At 38.7% G+C, this 20,313-nt stretch overlaps 1 protein-coding gene across 1 annotated transcript; it reads right to left on the minus strand.

Moving 5' to 3' along the window:
* Window positions 1–366: 366 nt before the first annotated feature.
* Window positions 367–7,918, minus strand: LOC105033932 (putative uncharacterized protein YDL057W). Its single transcript, XM_010908917.4, has 3 exons — window positions 7,620–7,918; window positions 7,482–7,541; window positions 367–1,346 (listed from the first exon to the last, which is right to left on the minus strand). Exons 1-3 carry the CDS (start codon window positions 7,842–7,844, stop codon window positions 510–512), a joined length of 1,122 nt encoding a protein of 373 aa, XP_010907219.1. The 5' UTR covers window positions 7,845–7,918; the 3' UTR covers window positions 367–509.
* Between the last annotated feature and the right edge of the window lie 12,395 nt (window positions 7,919–20,313).

Below are 20,313 nucleotides of genomic sequence, written 5' to 3' on the forward strand. Positions count from 1 at the left end.
TAATGATGCTCCTTTTGCATTATTTACTCTACCATGTAATACACAAGCAATCACTGAATCAAAAACATATTCAGCATTTACGCCAGTAGCTGGTCATCAATAGGAATATTTTTGCACAAAGTGGTACACGAAAAACTCTGGACTATTGAGTGCACAGAAGAAAACAAGTCAATGAAGCAAATTTGGTCCACTCAAATGGACCTGCTAAAGAGATAATCCAAAGGTAAAATAATTATTTATTTTCATAAATAGTCTATAAAATATAAGCTCTATAAGGTCAAAAGGCTCATCAGACAAAAAAGAAAAGGGGGGAAGCCCATAGAATTTGGACTGGTGCAAATCACCCAAGCAAGGCATAATTAAGGCTGACAATCTGAAAAACAATACAATTTCTACTGCTCACAATTAAAATTATATTTTCTGTTTTTTCCCACATTGTAGCATGAAAAACAAATATGGTCCTGAACCTGCTATGCTCTGTGGACGCCCTGTACATAGACATCCACCCATTAGTTAGATCTTATGAATTCCAGCAAAACATTAGCTAACTGAAACTTGTGTGACAGATATCTATGATCAGCTCCTTCTATAATATGCAATTTGTGGTTAGCTATCAACTTGGCAAATTCTAGAGCATCTTCAGATGGTACAATATCATCCTCTGAACCATGAATTGTCAAGACCCCGCAGTTTTGGTCAATTGACAGGCATGCATTATGCATATCAGTTCTCAGGCGATCCATTAGACTTTTTTCAGTCACACGGTAAATAATTCTCCCCATTTTGTCCCTCACATCAATGAACCCATCCTCTTTTATCCGATGCATAAATTCCTTCCCTAAGCGTTCTTCAATGCCTCTTTCCATATAAAAGCGACCAGAAATATTAATTATTTTTGATATATCATGATATTTAGAAGCATATAGAAGGACCACATTTCCCCCTTTACTATGCCCAACAATAGCTCTTGTTTCACGCTTCTGCCTCAAAAAATGTAGAATCACCGCTCGCAAATCTTCAACTTCTCTCCAATAATTACCATACTGAAATGACCCCTCACTATCCCCATTTCCAGCAAAATCAAAACGCAAGACACTGATATTTTCAACTGTAAGTGCATCAGCCAAATTCAATATGGTTTTGCTTTCCTTCGATGATCGAAATCCATGGCACAAGATCACAAGTTCTGTGGAACCAGCTTCATGTAAAATTCCCACAAGATTCTCTCCAAAAGTGTTCCTTATTATTAACTTCTCTTGAGAAACACTTGAAAATTCATGTGGGGATGAATGCAACTGGGTAAACGGCCCTCTAAGCAGGACAGGTGAACCACCACCATAAAATAACTGCATTTGAACATGTTCAGCAAATATAAGAATCTGGATGGAGACATTGTATTGAGCAGAAAGAGGGAAACAATGCACTAGTCACTTTTACAGATTATGAATAGCATGGCATTGTTAAAACAGGGTTCCTGGATAAAAAATTGCAGGATGTCCTTAAGCTCAAAGAAAACAATGGAAAGCTCAATCATTGGTACTATGAAACCAAGGTATTGGATGACGATTGATGGCTATTACATTACCATGCACTGCCTTCTCCTAGGAGCTACAGATCATTCTGAGACTCAACAAGCTTCTTGGAGTAAAGAAGTTGTATGAGAAATACCAAGTTGAAATCTTATGCATGATCGGTGTCTATTTGCAAAACTAAATTCCAATTTAGCCACTAAAGAAGGCCTCTTTTAATCTAAAGATATTAATAGAAGAGACACAACTTTACAAGAAAATGTAAGCATTTGTGCTTCAACAACAGTTGGATAAAAAGCAACTGATGGTAGAGAACTTACAATTTGAAATATCTTAGCTATGAAGCTTAGGCCCCCAAACCCTTTTTCTTGTTTAGTTCTGTGAAGTAAAAAAACATATATGTAATTTGTCTACAATTCTAGTACAATATATAAATCAAAGGGTCTGAGTTGGATAAAAGGCCATTCATGGCATCAAATGTTGTCGCATATTTAAATTTAAAGAAAATATTAAAATGCTAAAGCATTTTTGTAGGAGGCCAGACTCCCTTTCATCGCTGGATTCCCAGGATAAGGGGGAGTGCCAGCCATCATGGAAAATTGTACAGCAAATATATCTATTTATACTTTATATAAGCACAATAAGTCTGGGTCCTGCCTTGGTGTCAGATGTTTCAACTATTTTAAATTTGAAAAATATTTAAACGCAAATCCTATTGTAGCTGGACTCTATCTTCTATGGCAGCTTCCTTTTCATCAATGGACTTCATGGAAAAATGGGACTGGAGGTTGTCCTTAAGAATCACATAGAAAACGGGGAGATTAAAGGAATTATGTGGGAACAGTAGGAACAAAAGTCCATCTTCATCTCCCAGTGAGGTTATCATATCTCAGTTAATCTTTATGTATCATCCCCAATCCTTAATAAACAAATAAATCTTTGCCCTGCTCTCTTTTTAGATAGAAAGAAAACAGGTGCACGACAGTCAGCCGCCCTTGGAGGGAATCCATCTACCTAACAAAAAGTTTGTCCCACCAAAAGGATCACAACCTTCCATGCATACCATCATGTCCAACCAATTTGTCAAGTTAAAGATCCACATGATCATGATAATTTGCAGCATTTTGATGCAAATAGAGGCAGAGTGGCATGGAGGTTTTCTTGAACCCTAGTAAATGATCCACCTTCTGTTCTTTTACAGATTAATTTTTGTTTGACTGACAGCTAGTTTATTGATTAGCTCACTGTAATATCTAGACAACATTTAGAGGTTTTCTTGAACACTAGTAAAACCTCCTAAAAGACCTCCAAACCATCTATTGTATGGTCCTTATCAAGATTCACTGTCTCGGTACTGGACCCTATACCGGTGAAGTCTTTATTACAATATAGGCACGTAGTTCGATATGATACGGTAGTGTCGGTACGGGGGAGTATAACATACTAGTATAGTGCTGTATGCCCTATATCAGGTGGTATGGAACGGTATGGCAAACCATGATCCTTACCCTAGAAATACATCAGATACATGTGACATTGTGAAAAGTAATTTTTTGTTGGTCGATGGTGGCATCTGGAAACAAGAAGAAAACAAATGCCAATGATAATTCATAAAAGTCTTGCCAGATGCCCAAACACAAAATGAGCTTTTTATGTACAAAAGTTCAAATAAGATTGGTGCCAACATTCCAATGTGAAGTATATGTTTTCATATATTTGTATCAAACAATGCATGGGACTAGTTCGTTCTTAAACCCACCATAGTCGGATTCATAGTTCTTTCTCAAACCCATCAAAATAAAGTTCTAAGGTAACCCTGGAGTGGACTGACATTCACAAGCAGCAATACCTGTTTCACAAGGCAGCGTGAACCGTGCAGCTAAAGAAGCCAAAGAAACTAAGCCTAGAAATTGATCCAGATCCAATATGCATCAGAAAGTAGAACGTTCATATAAGTTGCAGCAGCATCATTCAAGTGGCTCATGCAGACCGTGCAATCATGTTTCAATCATCATGTATTGGTCATTTTGGAATGCTTGGTTCAGCATTTCATTGTTGAAAAAATATATTTCAGGCCCAGTCAAAATAGGATGATTTCTACATTTCGACCTAATGCCAGAATCATAAAATAATAATCTAATTAATAAGCAAGGGACTAATAACATTTTTGTTAGCCCTCTAGTTACACAAATCATCGGTTAAGAATTCAGATGCAGTAAGACAATTAATTAATTTATGGACCTCACATAATGAATCTTCTCAGATTCATCTTTGACTTGAAGTTTTCATTTGATCCATTATTTTACGAATGCACATCATTTACATAGTTCTCAAGTTTAGAAAGCATCAGGTAGTTTCAGATCAGTAGACATATTGTCCTATGGTTAGTGCAAACAAAGAGTAAACTTGAACTCCACATTTTGCAGATATAAAAGTCCTCACCAACAAACACACAAACAAAAAACAGAAATAAGATTTGAGGCTCCATATGATAGAATATTGCAATTTCCTTATCAACAACAATGTTGGAAGAGAGTGAGCTATGGTGCAATGGTAAGATTGATCCATTATGACATAGAGGTTGTGGGTTTGAAATACAAAAACAGCTTCCCTGCACGTGGGGCTAAGCATGCATACATCTAACACTCCCTAGACCCTGCAAAGGTGGGAGCATCATGCAATGGACCACCATTATCAACAAGATTCTATATCAAAAGAGGCCACAGAAGAAAGGCAGTTTGCAAGTCAGGACAGTTATACCAAAACTACTATGGCGAGAAGGAACATGATTGGAAATATGCCCTTCTACCCAATTTGATAGATGTTTGGGGAATCACAAAATTCCTATATGAAGCTAAACATTAGTAAGATGGTATTTGTCCAATTTAGACTACAGGTGGCAATAGTTGGTTATTTTTGAGAATCCCTATAGAAGTCTTTTGTTCCATGATGCACTCATATTAAAGGAACTCAGAAGACTATAATTTCAGGAAGTCCTCTTGTTCGTCAAAGGGGCATCTCTGGTATGGTATTTTCTTGGACTTGTAGGCACACCTAGTATGTGTGGCTGGCAATGAAATGGAAATTCTAAAAGTGGCCCTACACCAAAAAAATATGTCCATTACATGGCATCTTGTATTGGCATGGTAAGATTGAACACTAATAGCTCACATGTGTACAACAATAAAAGCAATGAATTGGAATTTCGGCTCAATTAAAAGCCTGATCTTACTGGCCAGAAAAAGGGCACACGTTTATTGACAAACTTGGAAAGAATATCGTATATCTATAGGCTTGGTTACTTTATCACATAGCATGATCTGAATTTGACACACAAGGTACATGAGAATTTTTTAAAAGAAATACTTTGCCCATGAATATGGATTTCTTAGGTAAAAGGTGGCTGTATATCTACCAAAGATATGGCTGTGTGGGCTAGCTAACAGCATTACTTTAAGGTGCCTATAAGTTTCCAACTATTCAATCTCCAACAAGCCCAACATGGGGATACATCCATATAGCACAATACACAAGAATAAAAATGTCTAAATATATGAAAATGTACTGATAATTATACTAAGCTGACTGATTGATGGCACTTTTTCTTGACATTCAGACAATAATAGCAAATAAAGCAAGAAGAGATAGTTGTGACACTTCAACAGAAATAGGTAGGCGCTCTAGACCACTATTGTTTAGAAATAAAACAGTTCGAGACTCATTTTTTTCATCACCATGGGATAATGGTGTCATATCATGCCGTATCCAAGCATCATAAATGTTGGCACTCCAAAATTTCCCAAAATTTAATGTATGCAATCAATCCTTCAAGATGATTTCCACTTTCTTATTTTGTATTCATTTTAGAACCTCCTCTTCCTTTTTGCCTTGCAGGGTTTGAAAAGGATAAGTTTCTAATATTTAAATTTCTTATTTCTACATATTTCAGATAAAGTTTCTTTTATTTTTTTAAAAAACAATAGGCGAGACTCTCCATGTTGAGGTAGTACATGTGCAAAGAAATTTCGACAAAGGCAAAAAGAGAAACAAAAGAAAACAACATAAAGAATGCAAAAGAAAACAAAACAAAACAGTCAAGTCAATGAAGATAGCTCTAGATCAGCATCCAAAGTCGAATAAACTTCTGTAGTGGAAAACAACCTCTGAATAAATTTACCAAATTGAGAATGAGGTTATTTCACACCAACAGGCCAACCGTATAGCTAGCATAAAAAATTTTTAGAAAAAAGTGTGATCCATTTTCCAAAGCGTCTCCACAGGTAATCAAACATGTGATTTTATGACAACAGGAATGAACTGCAATCTTTTAACTCCAATGCAAATTTCCCAAGCAAGCTGCAACCCAGTTCAAGTTTTTTAAATATTTTTCTACATAGAAAGAGACTCATCAACAAGCTAAAGTTCTTGCCAAACAAAGTCAACCATGCAAAATGTTTGCCATAACTTCTTTCAAGCTATACATTTTACAAGTAACGTAACTCATTTTTAAAATGGCCATGATCCAAGTTTTAAATCTTGACAGTTCTCAGAAACATTTTCTTCAATCTCCATCTTTTGTTTTGTGTCAGTGAGATAAATTCCTCTCCTCAGGAAAAAAAAACACAAAGAAACTGTAGCAGTTTTACACTTTGCAAAGAACTCCATGACCTAAGCAAGTTTGAAAATTTAATAGCTGAGTTAGCTCCAAACTCTCAGATTATAATCAGTATGTAGACCTGTTTATGATCAATAGCAAAATTTATAGATGTCATCAATCCACGAAATTGATTCTGCTTAGTAGGTAGTAAGTAGTAACAATGCATTCCAACCTCTGAAGGATGGAAAGTTAGTGCATCTCTACTTTTCTAACTCCAAATCCCATCAATGTGTTTATATGTATCTAGTCAGCTATTCCACATGTCCCTTTCAATGCAAGCAGCCAACTCTACATGATCTTCTGATTAATCCATCTAACCTTTGAAAGAAAAATTAATATCAAGAGATATTTGAGTTTGCTAGTATCAACAGCCCACCCAAGCAGGTTAGAGGTTTTAACAGTGTAGTCTATATAAGCCAAACTATGATTTCAGACCAATGCAACTCATAGATCAGCATTATTAAAGTAGATATGCTGTACTGTTAGTGCAAATTGAAGAATAAGAATGGCATTCCAACTCTTTGAGCCTTCAGCTTCCTTTGATGATGTAACTGCCCATGATTTAAGTAATCACCCCATAAGCTATTTATACTTCTGTTTCAATTCAACGTTTTCCAATATGACTGAAAACATTCTAAAGAGAAGTCAGTGACATGATAGGGAAGAAAGAAAAAACAAATATTACAATCTACGACCAGAAAGGGGGGAGAAGGAAAGCAAATAGACCAGCTGATCAGCTGATGTATACTAACCGATCCAAGCTTATCAAATGTGCTCTGAAGGAGGATTTTCCTTGAGAGACCATGAAACATATAAACCCGTTCAATCCAGATGCTAAACTAAATATGCGTAATCCTCAGGAAGCCAAGCTTTAGACGTAAGAAAGGCAAAAGCAAAGCGCTCATATGCGATCTGAACTAGTCTGAAACCACAAAAATCCTACTCTGCAACTTGCATAATCATAAACACATGCAGACGGCTGATCTAATTCATAGTTCAGATACTCCAATTTCCAACAATATTAACCCTCAATCGCCATGTACAAGCCTCAAGCTTCGAGTAATGCACCAGTTTGGAATTCTAATAAACCATTTCATACGTTCCAAGAACACAAATTTGTAGACTAAATATCTTAATTTCGTGGACAACTAAACAATAAAGTATTTAACATTTAAAAACCTACAGCAAAATGAAACATTCTCTAAGTCATAAAATCAAACAGCACAAGCAGCAACAATAAAATAAGTGCAATGAGTCCATTGCGCGCAACTAAAGGAAAAATTAGAAACAAATACCTTCACGTCGTCCCCAGCAGCTAGAGGCGAAGGACCGGAACCCTCGGATTTCTCCTCGACCTTCAACCATTTGATACCAGATAAATGATATATTAACACTCTCTTTATCGAACGGAAAAAAGGTCATCATCAGAATACCTCGAAGCCTGTGGAGCTCTCATATCCATCTAGGGTTTCGGGAGGCGAGTGTAGGGCCTCCGGGGCAGCGGCGACTATGGACGAAGACACGCGGGAGCGGATGGAGCTTGGAGGCTTCAAGCGTTGGAGCGAGAAGGAGAGGGAGTGTCTGGGTTTGATCGAGGAGGAGGGGTTGCACAGAGGGAAGAGGGAGAGCGTCGCAGAGAGCGAGGATGAGGCCGCCATGGCGAGTGACAAGCAGCAAGCTCTCGGCTATCGCGAGGCAGGGTCGCCCAAGGTCTTGACGGCGATATCTCCAATTAACGGAAAGCAGATTTTGTATAACGGACCGTTATACATAATGGTAGTAACGGAGGCAGCCCTCTTTCTGATATCTTTAGAGCTGGCAAAATATTATGATCCTTTTGCATTCAACCTGTTGGTACGGGCATTCGCTCAATATTAAAATACTGGAGTTGATGGCAAAGTAGATCTTTCGGAGGTGTAATCTGTAAAAAATTCCGATCGAAGATTGTTTCGACGAAGATTCTCTTACCCTCAAGTCAGAACTCTCGTTCAACAGAAGGAAGAGCGTGAAAGGCAGAATAATGACGAATTTTTTTAGGGGTCCTCTTTGAGTTTTTTTTATAGACGGAGAGCTGGAGTTTCAGTTGGCAAGTTGGTTAGTACGATCTCGTGATTCACATAGGGTGCAAAATTATCGCTCGAAATATTCGGGATGCAGCAGTTGTAGTTGTCTTATCAGTTCTATAACAGTTGTTGCCTAACAGATATCGTATTTTAAATTTAGTTGCCAATTGAGTGTTATCTAGGCGAGGGTTGGTCAATGGCGACTAGAAGTCGGTCGCCCCATGCTATCATTAGGTTCTATTCAGTGACGCATAGCTGGTCAACCGGATTTGATCGATCGATGAGAAGATATCGATAGTGATGCACAAAGATTGTTGAGTTGTATTTAGCCGGTCTTCGTATGCTCGGAGTGTGAAGTGCCAATTATGTGGTTGTCGAAGAAGAACTCAATGAATGTTATGGCCAACTTTGGGTCGACAAGGGCTCCAATGATGGCCGATCTTGAGTCGGCAAGGGCTTCGACAGTGGGCTTGCTGAGCATGGACATTTTGGGCCCTGGACCTTTTCACATCATTGGCCCATTCAAAATTTTCTCCAACACATGTCCTCTACTCTCGAGTCTGACTTTAGTCGAGCGAAGGGAGTATACCTATTTCTTTAAGCTGAGGATGTTAAAAGGTCACTCAGTTGATGGGACTTGCGTGGCTTTTAAGGCGACGCATCTGAAGCCATCATTACGGAATTAAATGGGCATCATTTCAAAATCTCTTTTTTGAATCGTGGTGCTGAATTGTGTAACTGGCAGTAGCGGTCGATCGAATAGAGAGATGCCACGTGTGCCACATACTGTGAGTTGTTAGAGAAGAAATGATTCGGTATCTGGGTGTTATATTCTTTTGGCTATAAATGGGAGAGGTGCCTGTCCTATCTTTTTCGACTACTATCATGCTCTTCTATTCCTCTTTTCTCTTTTCTATTACTGTAGCTTCTCGGAACAAGGAGTTCTCTTCTTTTATCTACGGTGTGATTCTTCGGAAGGGCTTTTGAAGGTTCTGATAACTACCTCATTCTTTTTGCCTCCTTTTCTCGCTCGTAGGTGGGTTTTCTTTCTCACCCATCGATCTTTTCATTCCTCCTTTCTTTCTTTAGATAGTTTTCAAGCCCTTTGATTTAGGAATGGCAGATCAAAGCGAGGTTGGGCCCAGCAGCTATAGTTCTATGCTAAATCTGGACGATTTGAGTCAGATACGAGTTTGGTGTGGAATCCCTCTATATTTTGATCTCGAGCTCCTTAGGATAAACGAACGTGCAGATAATCCGCCCCCCAATTGGCTCGCCATATATGAGGAAGCGCTTTGGGTGGGCTTAAAGTTTTTAGTCCATCCTTTCATTCTTGATGTCTTCTATTTTTATAGTTTATCCCTTTATGCCATTGTCCCAAATTATTTAGATTTGTAGTAGGCTTTTTAGTTATATGTGTTATGGCTAGTGTTCACCATCTGTTGGCCTCTTTCACTCCTTCTTTACCATCAAGAGGTATCCATACGCCAAGAATTGGTGGTATTTCTCTTCTCAGAGAGGGATTTCTTCTCTAATCAAGGATGCTCCTTCCTCCGTCCCTGGGTGGAAGGGGTAGTTCTTATTTGTGTCTAGCTCTCTGGTGGAGGACTAGGATTTGCCAAGCTGAGGTCAGTCGGAGGCTTTAGTGTTCAAGATCCTAAGACTGGGGGCCAATGAAGAGGGTCATTTTAAGACCCTCAGAGACTTCAAAGCTCCCTTGCCCGATGAGCTGGTATCCGATGAGGCCCTCTTTAATGCTAGACTTAGCCAGACTGACCCCAAGGGCGAGTACTATAGTTGCCTACTTTTTTCATCTATTTCTTTAAAGCTGCTGACCAAGTTCGACTATGTGCAGAGTGAGGCTTGAAGATGTCGCCAAGATGAAGTGAAACCTTTTGAAGAAGAGGAAGGCTCCAACATCCGAAGGCATCTTTAAAAAGCTCGTGATCTGTCAAGAAAAGATCACGAATGAGTGAGACCCTGTAATTGAGGCCACAGTTGTATCGGCGACCCCCACTCCCCTGAGTCTGTCTCTGTCGGTTGTGGCTCTGATTTTGATGGTCGCTCTAGTGCTGATGTCTCCACCACCAATGGCTCCTATACTTGCTACTCCAACATCTCCTCGTGGGGTTGGGGCTGAACCTCCTTCAATTGTAGGCCCAAGCAGCATATCTCTTTCTGCTGACCAATCAGATCCTGACCCCCGCATTACCTTCATTCCCGAAGATGCATCATTTGATGACTAGAGGATTGTCAAAGAATTGATTGAGAGGTCCATGCTCCCTATGAAGCTGAGGGGTATTGGCAATATGGGCTTGACGACCTATAACGGCACTCCATGACCGTCGTGCATCAGGTGCTACTTTTGCCTTTGTTCCATCCTTTGGTTTCTCCTCTCCTCTTTTTGCTAATTGTAACTTTCCTGCAGATACTCCATTTCTTAGTCGTCACCTTGAACCATACACGTAGAATGAAGATCCACAGAGTTTTATGCCAAAGGGTCGAGTCCAATGCTGTTGAGGCACGTGCGCATGTCGATGCAGTCAAGATAGAGGTTGATAAGCTGAGAGAATTTCTCAATAAAGTTTCTATCGATCTCACGCAAAAAGGGGAGGAGCTTCAGGTGGTCAATGCAAAGCTCACCGAGGCCGAGTAGAAGGCTGAAGAGTAGGTTGCCAAGGCCAAGAAGCAGGCCAAGGATCAGGTTGCCAAGGCTAGGTGGAAAGCTGAAGAGAAGGTTGCTGAGGCCCACTGATCAGTCGTGAAATTCTTCAAGACTTTGGAGGATTTCAAGTGGGAGATGACTTAGGTGGTTGACAGCTACAAGGTGTCAGAGGAATATCATGACGCCATGGTCGCATTCGGTCAAGATCTTTCAACATAGGACATGTGATCGATTTGAAGATTGTTGCCGTCTGGTCATTGCATGACTCCCTAAAGCCAACCTCTCCATTTTGGACAAAGATGAGGGTGATGAGGAGGCCATGGAGGGGGCAGCGCCACCCAGTTCCACGGCCACTGAGAAGTAGGTGAGGAGTGAAGAGGCAGCGATCGAAGTTCCTCTGCCGCTTGCTGCTGGTCCATCTGGAGCATCCCCAAGTCCCTTGAAAGTTGCGCCCGATCCTTCCAATCTTCAAGATAAGATCGGGAGATGAATCTTCTATGTACTTCTTTCTTTTTTCTTTTTGTAAGAGAGTCATTATTAATGAGACAACGATTCATCCTTCTTAAATTTGTATTATCTTTCCTTCACTTGTTCAGTTATGCCCGCACATCCTCAAGGTCGGGAGATGAATCTTCCATGTACTTCTTTCTTTTTTCTTTTTGTAAGAGAGTCGTTATCAATGAGACAACGATTCATCCTTCTTAAATTTGTATTATCTTTTCTTCACTTGTTTAGTTATGCCCGCACATCCTCGATGAATATACTCCTTCAATTTCTGTCGATGAGCCCTTATCGACGACTTCTGCAGTGAAGATTAGGTCCTGTATAGGCAATCTAAAAAAAAGAGTCAAGGAGTTGAATGAGAAGCTACTGCTTGGAGGAAAGAGCTATCGAAGACTAAAAAGGCACTAGACGAGGCTTCAGCAGAAGTTGATTGGTTGAAGATGACCAATCGTAGGAGCATCGTGTCGTATTCAGTCGAGAAGGCATAATTGATAGCCGAGTTTGCAAGACTGTCGAAGCTCATCGAGGATGCCACTTGGGGTGCCACTGCTCAGCAACATGATCTCCGTATCCAACTCCGTTGGTCCCAAAATAGGATTTTAGAATTGGAGTCGTCAAAGGCTGATGCTAAAAAAGTGAGAGGGCACTTCACTGATCATGTGGTGCAACTTGAGAAGGATCTCCACACTGCTCAAGAGAGGATTTATAAGCTCGAGCATTCGAAGAATGTGGTCACTGAATTTAGACTGAGGAAAAGCTGACAGACGGTCATGAGATCCTGGGGCCTGGTTGGATAAGAATTGTCTGATCCCGTGTCTCCAGATGATATGGCCCAGTGTATGTTTGATGCGGGCCATACGGCTGGATTTTGGATGTGCTAAAATCGGATCAAAATGGCATTCCCAAAGCTCAACCTCTCTAACTTTTTTTTCGAAGGCAATGTCGAGCCTTCTGCCATACGGGGCAGATTTAGGGGCGTGGAGATTCATGAGCTCATTCCTGATGGCAAAAAGATTCATGCGTAGGCTCCTGATGAGGCTTCAAAGATTTGGGCTGGTCACGATTGAATGTAGCAATCTCTGACATCATCTTTTTAGAATGACGTTCTTTCTGTAATCATGATGAGTTATGTAAATGCAATAACAATCACTTATCTTATGTTATCTTTTCTTTCATCATGTGGTGCTGTTTGATGTCGTCGTCAATCCTTGTTCAGGAGAATCCTCATTTCGGAGGAGGACTCCTTGGTGCTTTTTCCGTCAAGCTTCCCATGCATTAATTGTAGATGGTGCCCCAACATTTTGTAATTCACGATGTATTTAAGGTGGATTTGACTAAGTGAGCGGTGGTCATGGGGAATGATGGCCGCCACTTCTTTCGATGGAATGAAATCTGTGAAGGAACGTCGGACCCATGAGAACACACCATGTGGTAATATTCTGGTTCACGAGGGGTCACCTAAATTGACTTTCAAGATTGGGAAGGCATGCTATTTATGGCCTAGAGGGCAGCCACACTCTCTAGGCTGGCAATTGGCGGTTGGTGTGGGCACTTGCGCCTATAAATAGGGATTAATGGTCGGTAAAACTTCATCTTCCCTCCTTTCCATAGTTTTTGTGAAAACCTTCTTTCTCTCTTGTCACTATGATGCCTTCAAAGAAGTCTATCAAGGCCTGAAAGAAGGCAAAAGGGCCCAGCCAGTCCTCTTCCCTCAGAGCACCCTCTGCCTCGTAGTCACCGCCACCCCCCAGGGGTGAGGGAGCCCCTCAGGCCAAGCGGATCCCTCACATGGTCGACGAACGCTACATCACGGACTATAAAGCTTCAGCGACGTTTGAAGAGGATGCCATCGACATCGCTGCCACCACCTTTGTCTTCAAGTTCGAGGACTGTAAGCCCATCTGTGGCGAATGATATCGCAGCTGGACCTCCACTACCTTCTCCTGGAGAATGATGATGAGGAGATGGGGGCTTTTTTCTCAAATGAGGAATGAGCTCCCCTTATCTTTTTTTCTTCTTCTCTCTTCTTTTTTTTTGAAATGGTGCTTGAGGCACCACTCTTTGTAAATTTTTAATGAAAAGGTGTTTTGCTTCTCTTCATGTGTTGTGAATATGTACTTGCTCTTGATTTGATAATTATTCTTCTATTAGGCTGATCAGAGGCCATTTCATTCGAACTTAAAGCCGATCAAAGGCTCACTCAGTAGACCAATTGATCAGAGGCCATCCTTAGTCTTTAGAGCTGATAAAAGGTTCCTTCAATTGACTGGCCGATCAAAGGCCATCCTTTGTCTTCAATGATCAAGTCGATCAAAGATCATTTTATATTTTCAATGACTAAGCTGATCAAAGATCATCTAATATTTTTAATGACTAAACTGATCAAAGACCGTCTTATGTCTTCAATGACTAAGCCGATCAAAGGCTGTCTTATATCTTCAATGACTAAATCGATCAAAAACTGTCTTATATCTTCAATGACTAAGCCGATCAAAGACCGTCTTATGTCTTCAATGACCAAGACGATCAAAGATCATCTTTGATTTTTTATAGATTGACGAGCAGACAAGAAACCATTATTTTCAAGAAAGAGAGTTTTATTGAGGAGGGTTATGTGACATATTATTGATAGTAGATTCGAAGGTTCTCTAAATTTTATGGTTGGGAGAGTACTATTCCATCCAGCTGTTTTAGTTGGTATGTTGCTGGCTTGATGACTTCATTTACCAGATATGGACCCTCCCAATTTGGGGCTAGCTTGCCTCGTTCTCCAGGTTGTGACACTTCTGCCTTGTGAAGCACCAGGTCGCTGACCCTAAAAATCTTGCTCCAAACTCTGAAGTTGTAAACCAAGCAATCTTGTGTTGGTAAGCCGCCATCCGTACATAGGCTCTCTCTCTCGGACTTCTTCGAGTAGATTTAGATCGGTATGTAGCCTCTCTAAATTAGTCTGCTCATCATAGTTCTCAACCCTTGTCGACAGAACTTCGATCTTAACAAGTACTACTGCTTCCATTCCAAAAGTCAAGCTGAAAGGAATTTCTCCTATTGGGACTCTTGGTGTCATTTGATATGTCCAAAGCATATGGTAAAGCTCATCGGTCTAAGATCCTTTGGCCTTGTCTAATCTTGTCTTCAACTCTTACAAAATGGTATGATTAGTTACCTCGACTTTACCATTAGCTTGAGGATAGGCGTTGGAGGTTAGGTGGTGTGAGATCCTATGCTCCTCACAGAATTTTTCAAACTTAGTCCCTATGAACTGACGTCCATTATTGATGATCAGTACTTGAGGTAGGCCAAACCAACTTATGATCGATTTTTAGATGAAGTCTATCACCCTTACTTCTATTATACGGGCCAGTGGTTTGACCTCTACGTATTTAGTGAAATAATCTATGGTAATGAGTAGAAACTTGCATTGACCTGACATAGATGGAAAGGGGATAAGGATGTCCATCCCTCATTGTGCAAAGGGCCAAGGAGCGTAGATGGGAGTGATTGGCATCGCAGGCAACCGTTGTATGTCAGAATTTCTTTGGCACTTGTCACACCACATGACATAGTTCTCGTAATCTTTTTGCATAGTCGATCAATAGTAGCCCTATCAGAGGAGTTTGTAAGCCAATGCCCTCTTACCAATGTGGCTCCTACAAATACCTTCATATACCTCCCTGAGCGTATAGTCGGCTTCAGATGGCCGCAGACATTTTAGAAGAGGCAAGGAGTAAGACCTTTTATACAGCTTCCCTTCATAGAGGAGATATCTAGCCGACTGATACCTTATCTTTTGAGCTTCCTTTCGATCTGTGGGTCACATCTCGTCTCTCAAATAGTTGACCAGTGGATTGATCCAGGAGGGCTCTTTGTCTATCTGCATCACGATCGTCGGCTCTTTAATACTTGGTCAGCTCACCACTTCAAAAAAAAATTTTTTGGGCAACTCGGGTGGCACCGACATCGCTAGTTTGGACAATAAGTCAGCCCTTGAGTTCTTTGTCTCGGTACCTGCTGAATTTCAAATTTGTCAAATGTAGATGCTAGGTCCTTGATCCTTTTGAGGTATTTCATCATATTTTCTTCTTGAGCCTCATAGTTACCCTAGATATGTTCGACAACCAACTGAGAATCACTACAGGCCTTCAAGTTCTGTATCCCCAATTCTTTGGCTATTCAAAGCCCCATGGCCCAGGCTTTATTGGATGTATGTCCTAAAAGCCAATCCTGACTGACACATATCATATTTCTAAGACATAGTTTTATTCTTTATTGAGTATTTATATTACCATTCATGTTTATATGTCTATGAATCATCCAAGAGATTAACAAGATGATGACACATATTCTCAAAGAGTTAAAAATTTGAGACATGTATCATTGATGGTTGATTTCTAAATTGCTCTTGGTCATAAGATCATTATAGAGATGGTGATTGATCCGGATAAATCAGTACACGGATTGCTTCTTTCGAGCAGATGAGTCTCGAGTTTGCAGTATAGAGATACTGAAGCGAGAGTGCAGGTGGTTGTTAGAGAACAACTAGCACTGAGCGTGATCAATACAAAAAGTCACATAGATGTCTGCTCACTCATTAGTAACTTTCTCAATGTTACAGTTGTATAACTGATCCTTTGATCTAAGATGGCACTACTGCTGTAGTGAGGCTGCTGGAGTTGACTGACACATCAATATGGATCTCAATGAGTCCTTGTAGTGGATATTGGTGACAGTTGGTCTAATGTAGGAGTAGGATGTGCATCAAGATGAGATCTATCGATCCTAACAGAAGGGAGTAGTCCTATGAGATTTAAGATATTGAGTTATTAAGTTTATGTCCATAGTAGTGTGATTGATGAAAATTTTTTTTTATAGAATCACATATGGACTCGAGCTGATTGAATCTATCATATGACTGATGATGAAGTTTGATGATTTATCCATGATATGCCATTCGATCGGGACTCACGATAGAGAGACTGTATCATATATTAACTGCATCTAAAGATTCATCATCTTTTATTTTACTGAGTTGCCACTACATACTGCTAGGTGTCACTGGTGGATTGTGAGACTCACTAGCATCATCTTGATGATCGATAATCTTTGGTGGGTAGAGTTGGAACTGTTCTAACTCATTAAAAAGAGTTTCAATAATATTATGATAGGGATCATAATATATCTCATTATCAGACAGAATAGAATTTATGGGGTCACATACAAAAGAGATTTTTGATTGATCAGATGGTTGAATTGTGATTATGAATCGTAACAGGATTTGATTATCAATTTGATTGATGATTGATCCAATGTAAAAGTTGCATTAAATAACTCACTAAAGAGTTAATGAGTTAAAAGAGGATTAATTAGTAGTTGGATTGCTAGTTGTCTCAATTTGATTGAGCTATGGGACTTGCATTAAGTCTAATTAAATTAAATTAAATTTGACTTGACATGGGTTTGATTTGATCAAATCTGATTGGGTTATAAGATAACCTAAATTACATGGAAAGAATGATTCTTATTTGAATTAGGATTTGAGTTTGACTCAATTCTTAATTAGACTAGGATGTATGAGCTTCTATTTGGATTAAGAATTCTTATTTTCATGGGTGCATCAAATTCTAATTGGATTAAGATTAAATTGAGTTTGACTCAAGTACCAAGTAAGAGTCCAAAAGAATTAGGACTCCTTCAATTAGATGACATCTAATTTAAATAGTTTGGACTCCAAATCAGATTTGATTTTGCCATCTATTTGGGTCTAATCTAGTCTTAATATGATTAGGATTGATTAGAGTTTAAATTAGTTTAAACCAACCACCTAAATAGGAGTCCTACATGGATTGAAACTCTTCCTTTCATGTGCCACATACAAGCCCCACACCCACCTATTTTTGTGTGCCAAATCAAGCCCCACACCCCATCCTTTTTAGCGTGTAAGAGCCTTAGGAAATCCACTCTTTTCGTGTAAAATATGAGGTGCAAATTCTAGTTGTAGGCGGTGTCAAAAATTCAAGAGTCTTAAGCGTTATGGACTCTTATCTCCTACCCAATCTAGAACTCCTCTCTTTTCTATTTAAACCCAGCTCCTTTGGGGCATTAGAGGTAGAGATAGGCTTAGGTTTGATGCCCAAAAGAGAGGCCTTTGTGTGTGTGAAAAATATGAGAGAAAAGTGAGACGGTGTGAAGAAGGGAGGCATGAGGTATGATATGGCTTTCATCCTTTCTTTCTTACACAACCAAGTGTTCGTTGTTTGGACATCTTCTCTCTCTCTTTTGTCTATGTTTGGACATGGATGTCTCCTCTCTTTTTTGTCTAAAAGTTAGATAAAATTCATACATCTCTATTATAGAGATTTGGTATATGGATTTAAGGAAGAAAATAAAAGAAAGAGTTGTTCTTATGATCTCTAGCATAGAGATCAAGATCCTCCTATGTCTTCTTCTTCTCTAAGAGTATCTTGAGAGAAAAAAAAAATTTCAACCATCAAGATACGATCTTTGTAAGTGAGCTAGCATCCCAGTGAGATCAAAAGATTTTTGATTAGATCAGAGTTTCATATGAATACCCATAGAGATTGGATACTTGTGCGGCCACAAGGGACATTCAAAAGATATCCATGATCATCAGTTCATGATGAAGATTGATCCATGTTAAGATATATTCTTTATTTATTTTTTTATTTAATTTTTATATCTAAATTTTATCTCACATATGATAATCTTGTTTATGATTTGAAGATTTGATCTTATACATGCTTAGATTAAATTAGATTTAATCTAAAAAATTTTAAATTTTACTGCATATTTTTTTTGAAATATTTTACATGCATGAAACTATGAAACTCCAACAGTAGTATCAGAGCCACATCATTTGCATGAAATTAAGATTTAGATTTGAAATATGTAGAGAAAAATTTTAGATCTGAAAGGTTTTGATGTCGTTCTGATATAAGGTTGTTCTGGCATAACTTATTATGCTGAATGGTTATCCTAGAATGATGTTAAAATTTTTAATTAAATTAAAATTTTAGATCTAATTTTTCTGCATATATGTGATATATATTTTGTTGTTAAGATATGAAAAGAGTTTTGAGATATATTTTGATTCATATATATGATATATAAAAGTATGTTTAGGACTGAAATTTATTTCTATGATCTGAACTTATTTATGTATATGATACATATTTGTATGTATGATCTTAAATTATTTTAAGATCAAAATTTACTTTTCATACAAAGAATTTAGATTTAAAACTTTAGATTTATGATCTGAAATTAGTATTTGTGCATGAGAGATTGGTCATGGGTAGATCAAATTAGGTCATGTAATTGGATTACATCAAAATTTTTTTGATTTGATCATATTGGATCCAAATCGATTTAGTAATCAAATCGAGTCAAGTGTTGATCAACATGAGATCAATAGAGCTTAAGATCATACAATTATTGTTGATCGAATCGATTGAAATCTATATGTAGAATCGATTAACCTAAAGACCTAATTTAGCTCTATGGACCGAATCTGATTCACCTAAGCTAACCTATTCAGATCAATTGTCCAATTGATTTCTAAGGCAAGTAATTGAAAAGTGATTATTTAATTGGTTCTGTTAGCTGACCTTGCCAATTTATTAGTGTCTAAAGAAAGCAACGGAGAGACCCCAACCAATCTCCACTAATCTGACCAATTTGAAAGATTGAGTCTCAAATATAGTTACTTAGTGGTTTGATTTAACCCATACTAATTAAATCAATCATGTGATGACTGATTATATGAGACCTAAATCTAAATTTTTTCATAAATATTAAGTCCAAGATCTTCCATCGTTGTAGATGTACGGACGTGCTATCGATATTGATTGTTCTTAACTGATCACAGTGGTTCAGTTGCATCGAGAACACGCAACCACTCTATTAGCAAAGAGTTGCTCCGGGATAAAGATGGGATTGGGTCCAATAACTATTAGATGAGGGACCCAATGATGGCTTTGCATCTGCTTATGAACGATGGGTCTAACTTAACTAAGGAGTATGGGCAATAACTGTTAGGTGAGCCTACATGACTTAGAGATCAAGTGGCTACAACATGCATGGAGAAGCATATGGGCAAAGAGTTATCCATGTATCGATGTTCATTTGTGTTATCAATAACTGTTAGGTGAGGTGCACGACATCGGTAGGACCGCAGCACCCACTAGAAATTCAGTTGTCACGTTAGAATTTTTGTTTCTCCATCCGAAGAGTGTGGGAGATCTGATAAAATAATGAGTCTTTTTTTGTATCTAAAAGTTTTTAGAGTAAATTATAAAATAAGTACAAATATCTAACCAGAATCTTTGTTCTCTGCTGTTCATTATGTCAGCTTCCAACCCTCTAGTTTGAATCTTAGATATCAACTAATTAACCAAAATTGATTACATATACTGGCTCATAAACTTAAGATTTATTCTTAATTTTAAAAAATTCAGCAATGTTCTCTACCAGATTATCCTAATGTTAATGACTTGTTCAACTCATAGTCAATGAGCTATACTTGATAAGTGGATGGACAATATCAATAAAGATAGGTGCTATATGTTGAAGTCCATGTCAGATGAACTCCAACGTATGCATGAGTATATATTCACTACCAATAATACGTTGATTCATCTACAAGTATTGTGAGGTGATCAGAGTCATACAGCATATGTGATGCATGATGGACAGTCAGTTTATGATCGTTATTTGATAATAATCAAGGATATCAAGGAGCTTAAAAAGCTCGACATGATCATGCACGAGGAATTACTTATGGATTTGATCCTGTGATCTTTGATTAGTTTATATAGATAGCTTATGGTGAACTACCATACAAAAGACCATCATGGTACCTTATCTGAATTGGTTAAA

The sequence above is a fragment of the Elaeis guineensis genome, chromosome 15 (assembly GCF_000442705.2).
Source record: "Elaeis guineensis isolate ETL-2024a chromosome 15, EG11, whole genome shotgun sequence".
NCBI lineage: Eukaryota > Viridiplantae > Streptophyta > Magnoliopsida > Arecales > Arecaceae > Elaeis > Elaeis guineensis.

Bases quoted from the DNA above. Each gene is read 5' to 3' on its own strand.
- LOC105033932 (XM_010908917.4), bottom strand. From the start codon at position 7,844: ATGGCGGCCTCATCCTCGCTCTCTGCGACGCTCTCCCTCTTCCCTCTG. The intron at 7,542-7,619 runs GTATTCTGATGA...AAATGGTTGAAG, and splicing joins AGAGCTCCACAGGCTTCGAG to GTCGAGGAGAAATCCGAGGG. The intron at 1,347-7,481 runs GTATTTGTTTCT...GTTCAAATGCAG, and splicing joins CTGCTGGGGACGACGTGAAG to TTATTTTATGGTGGTGGTTC.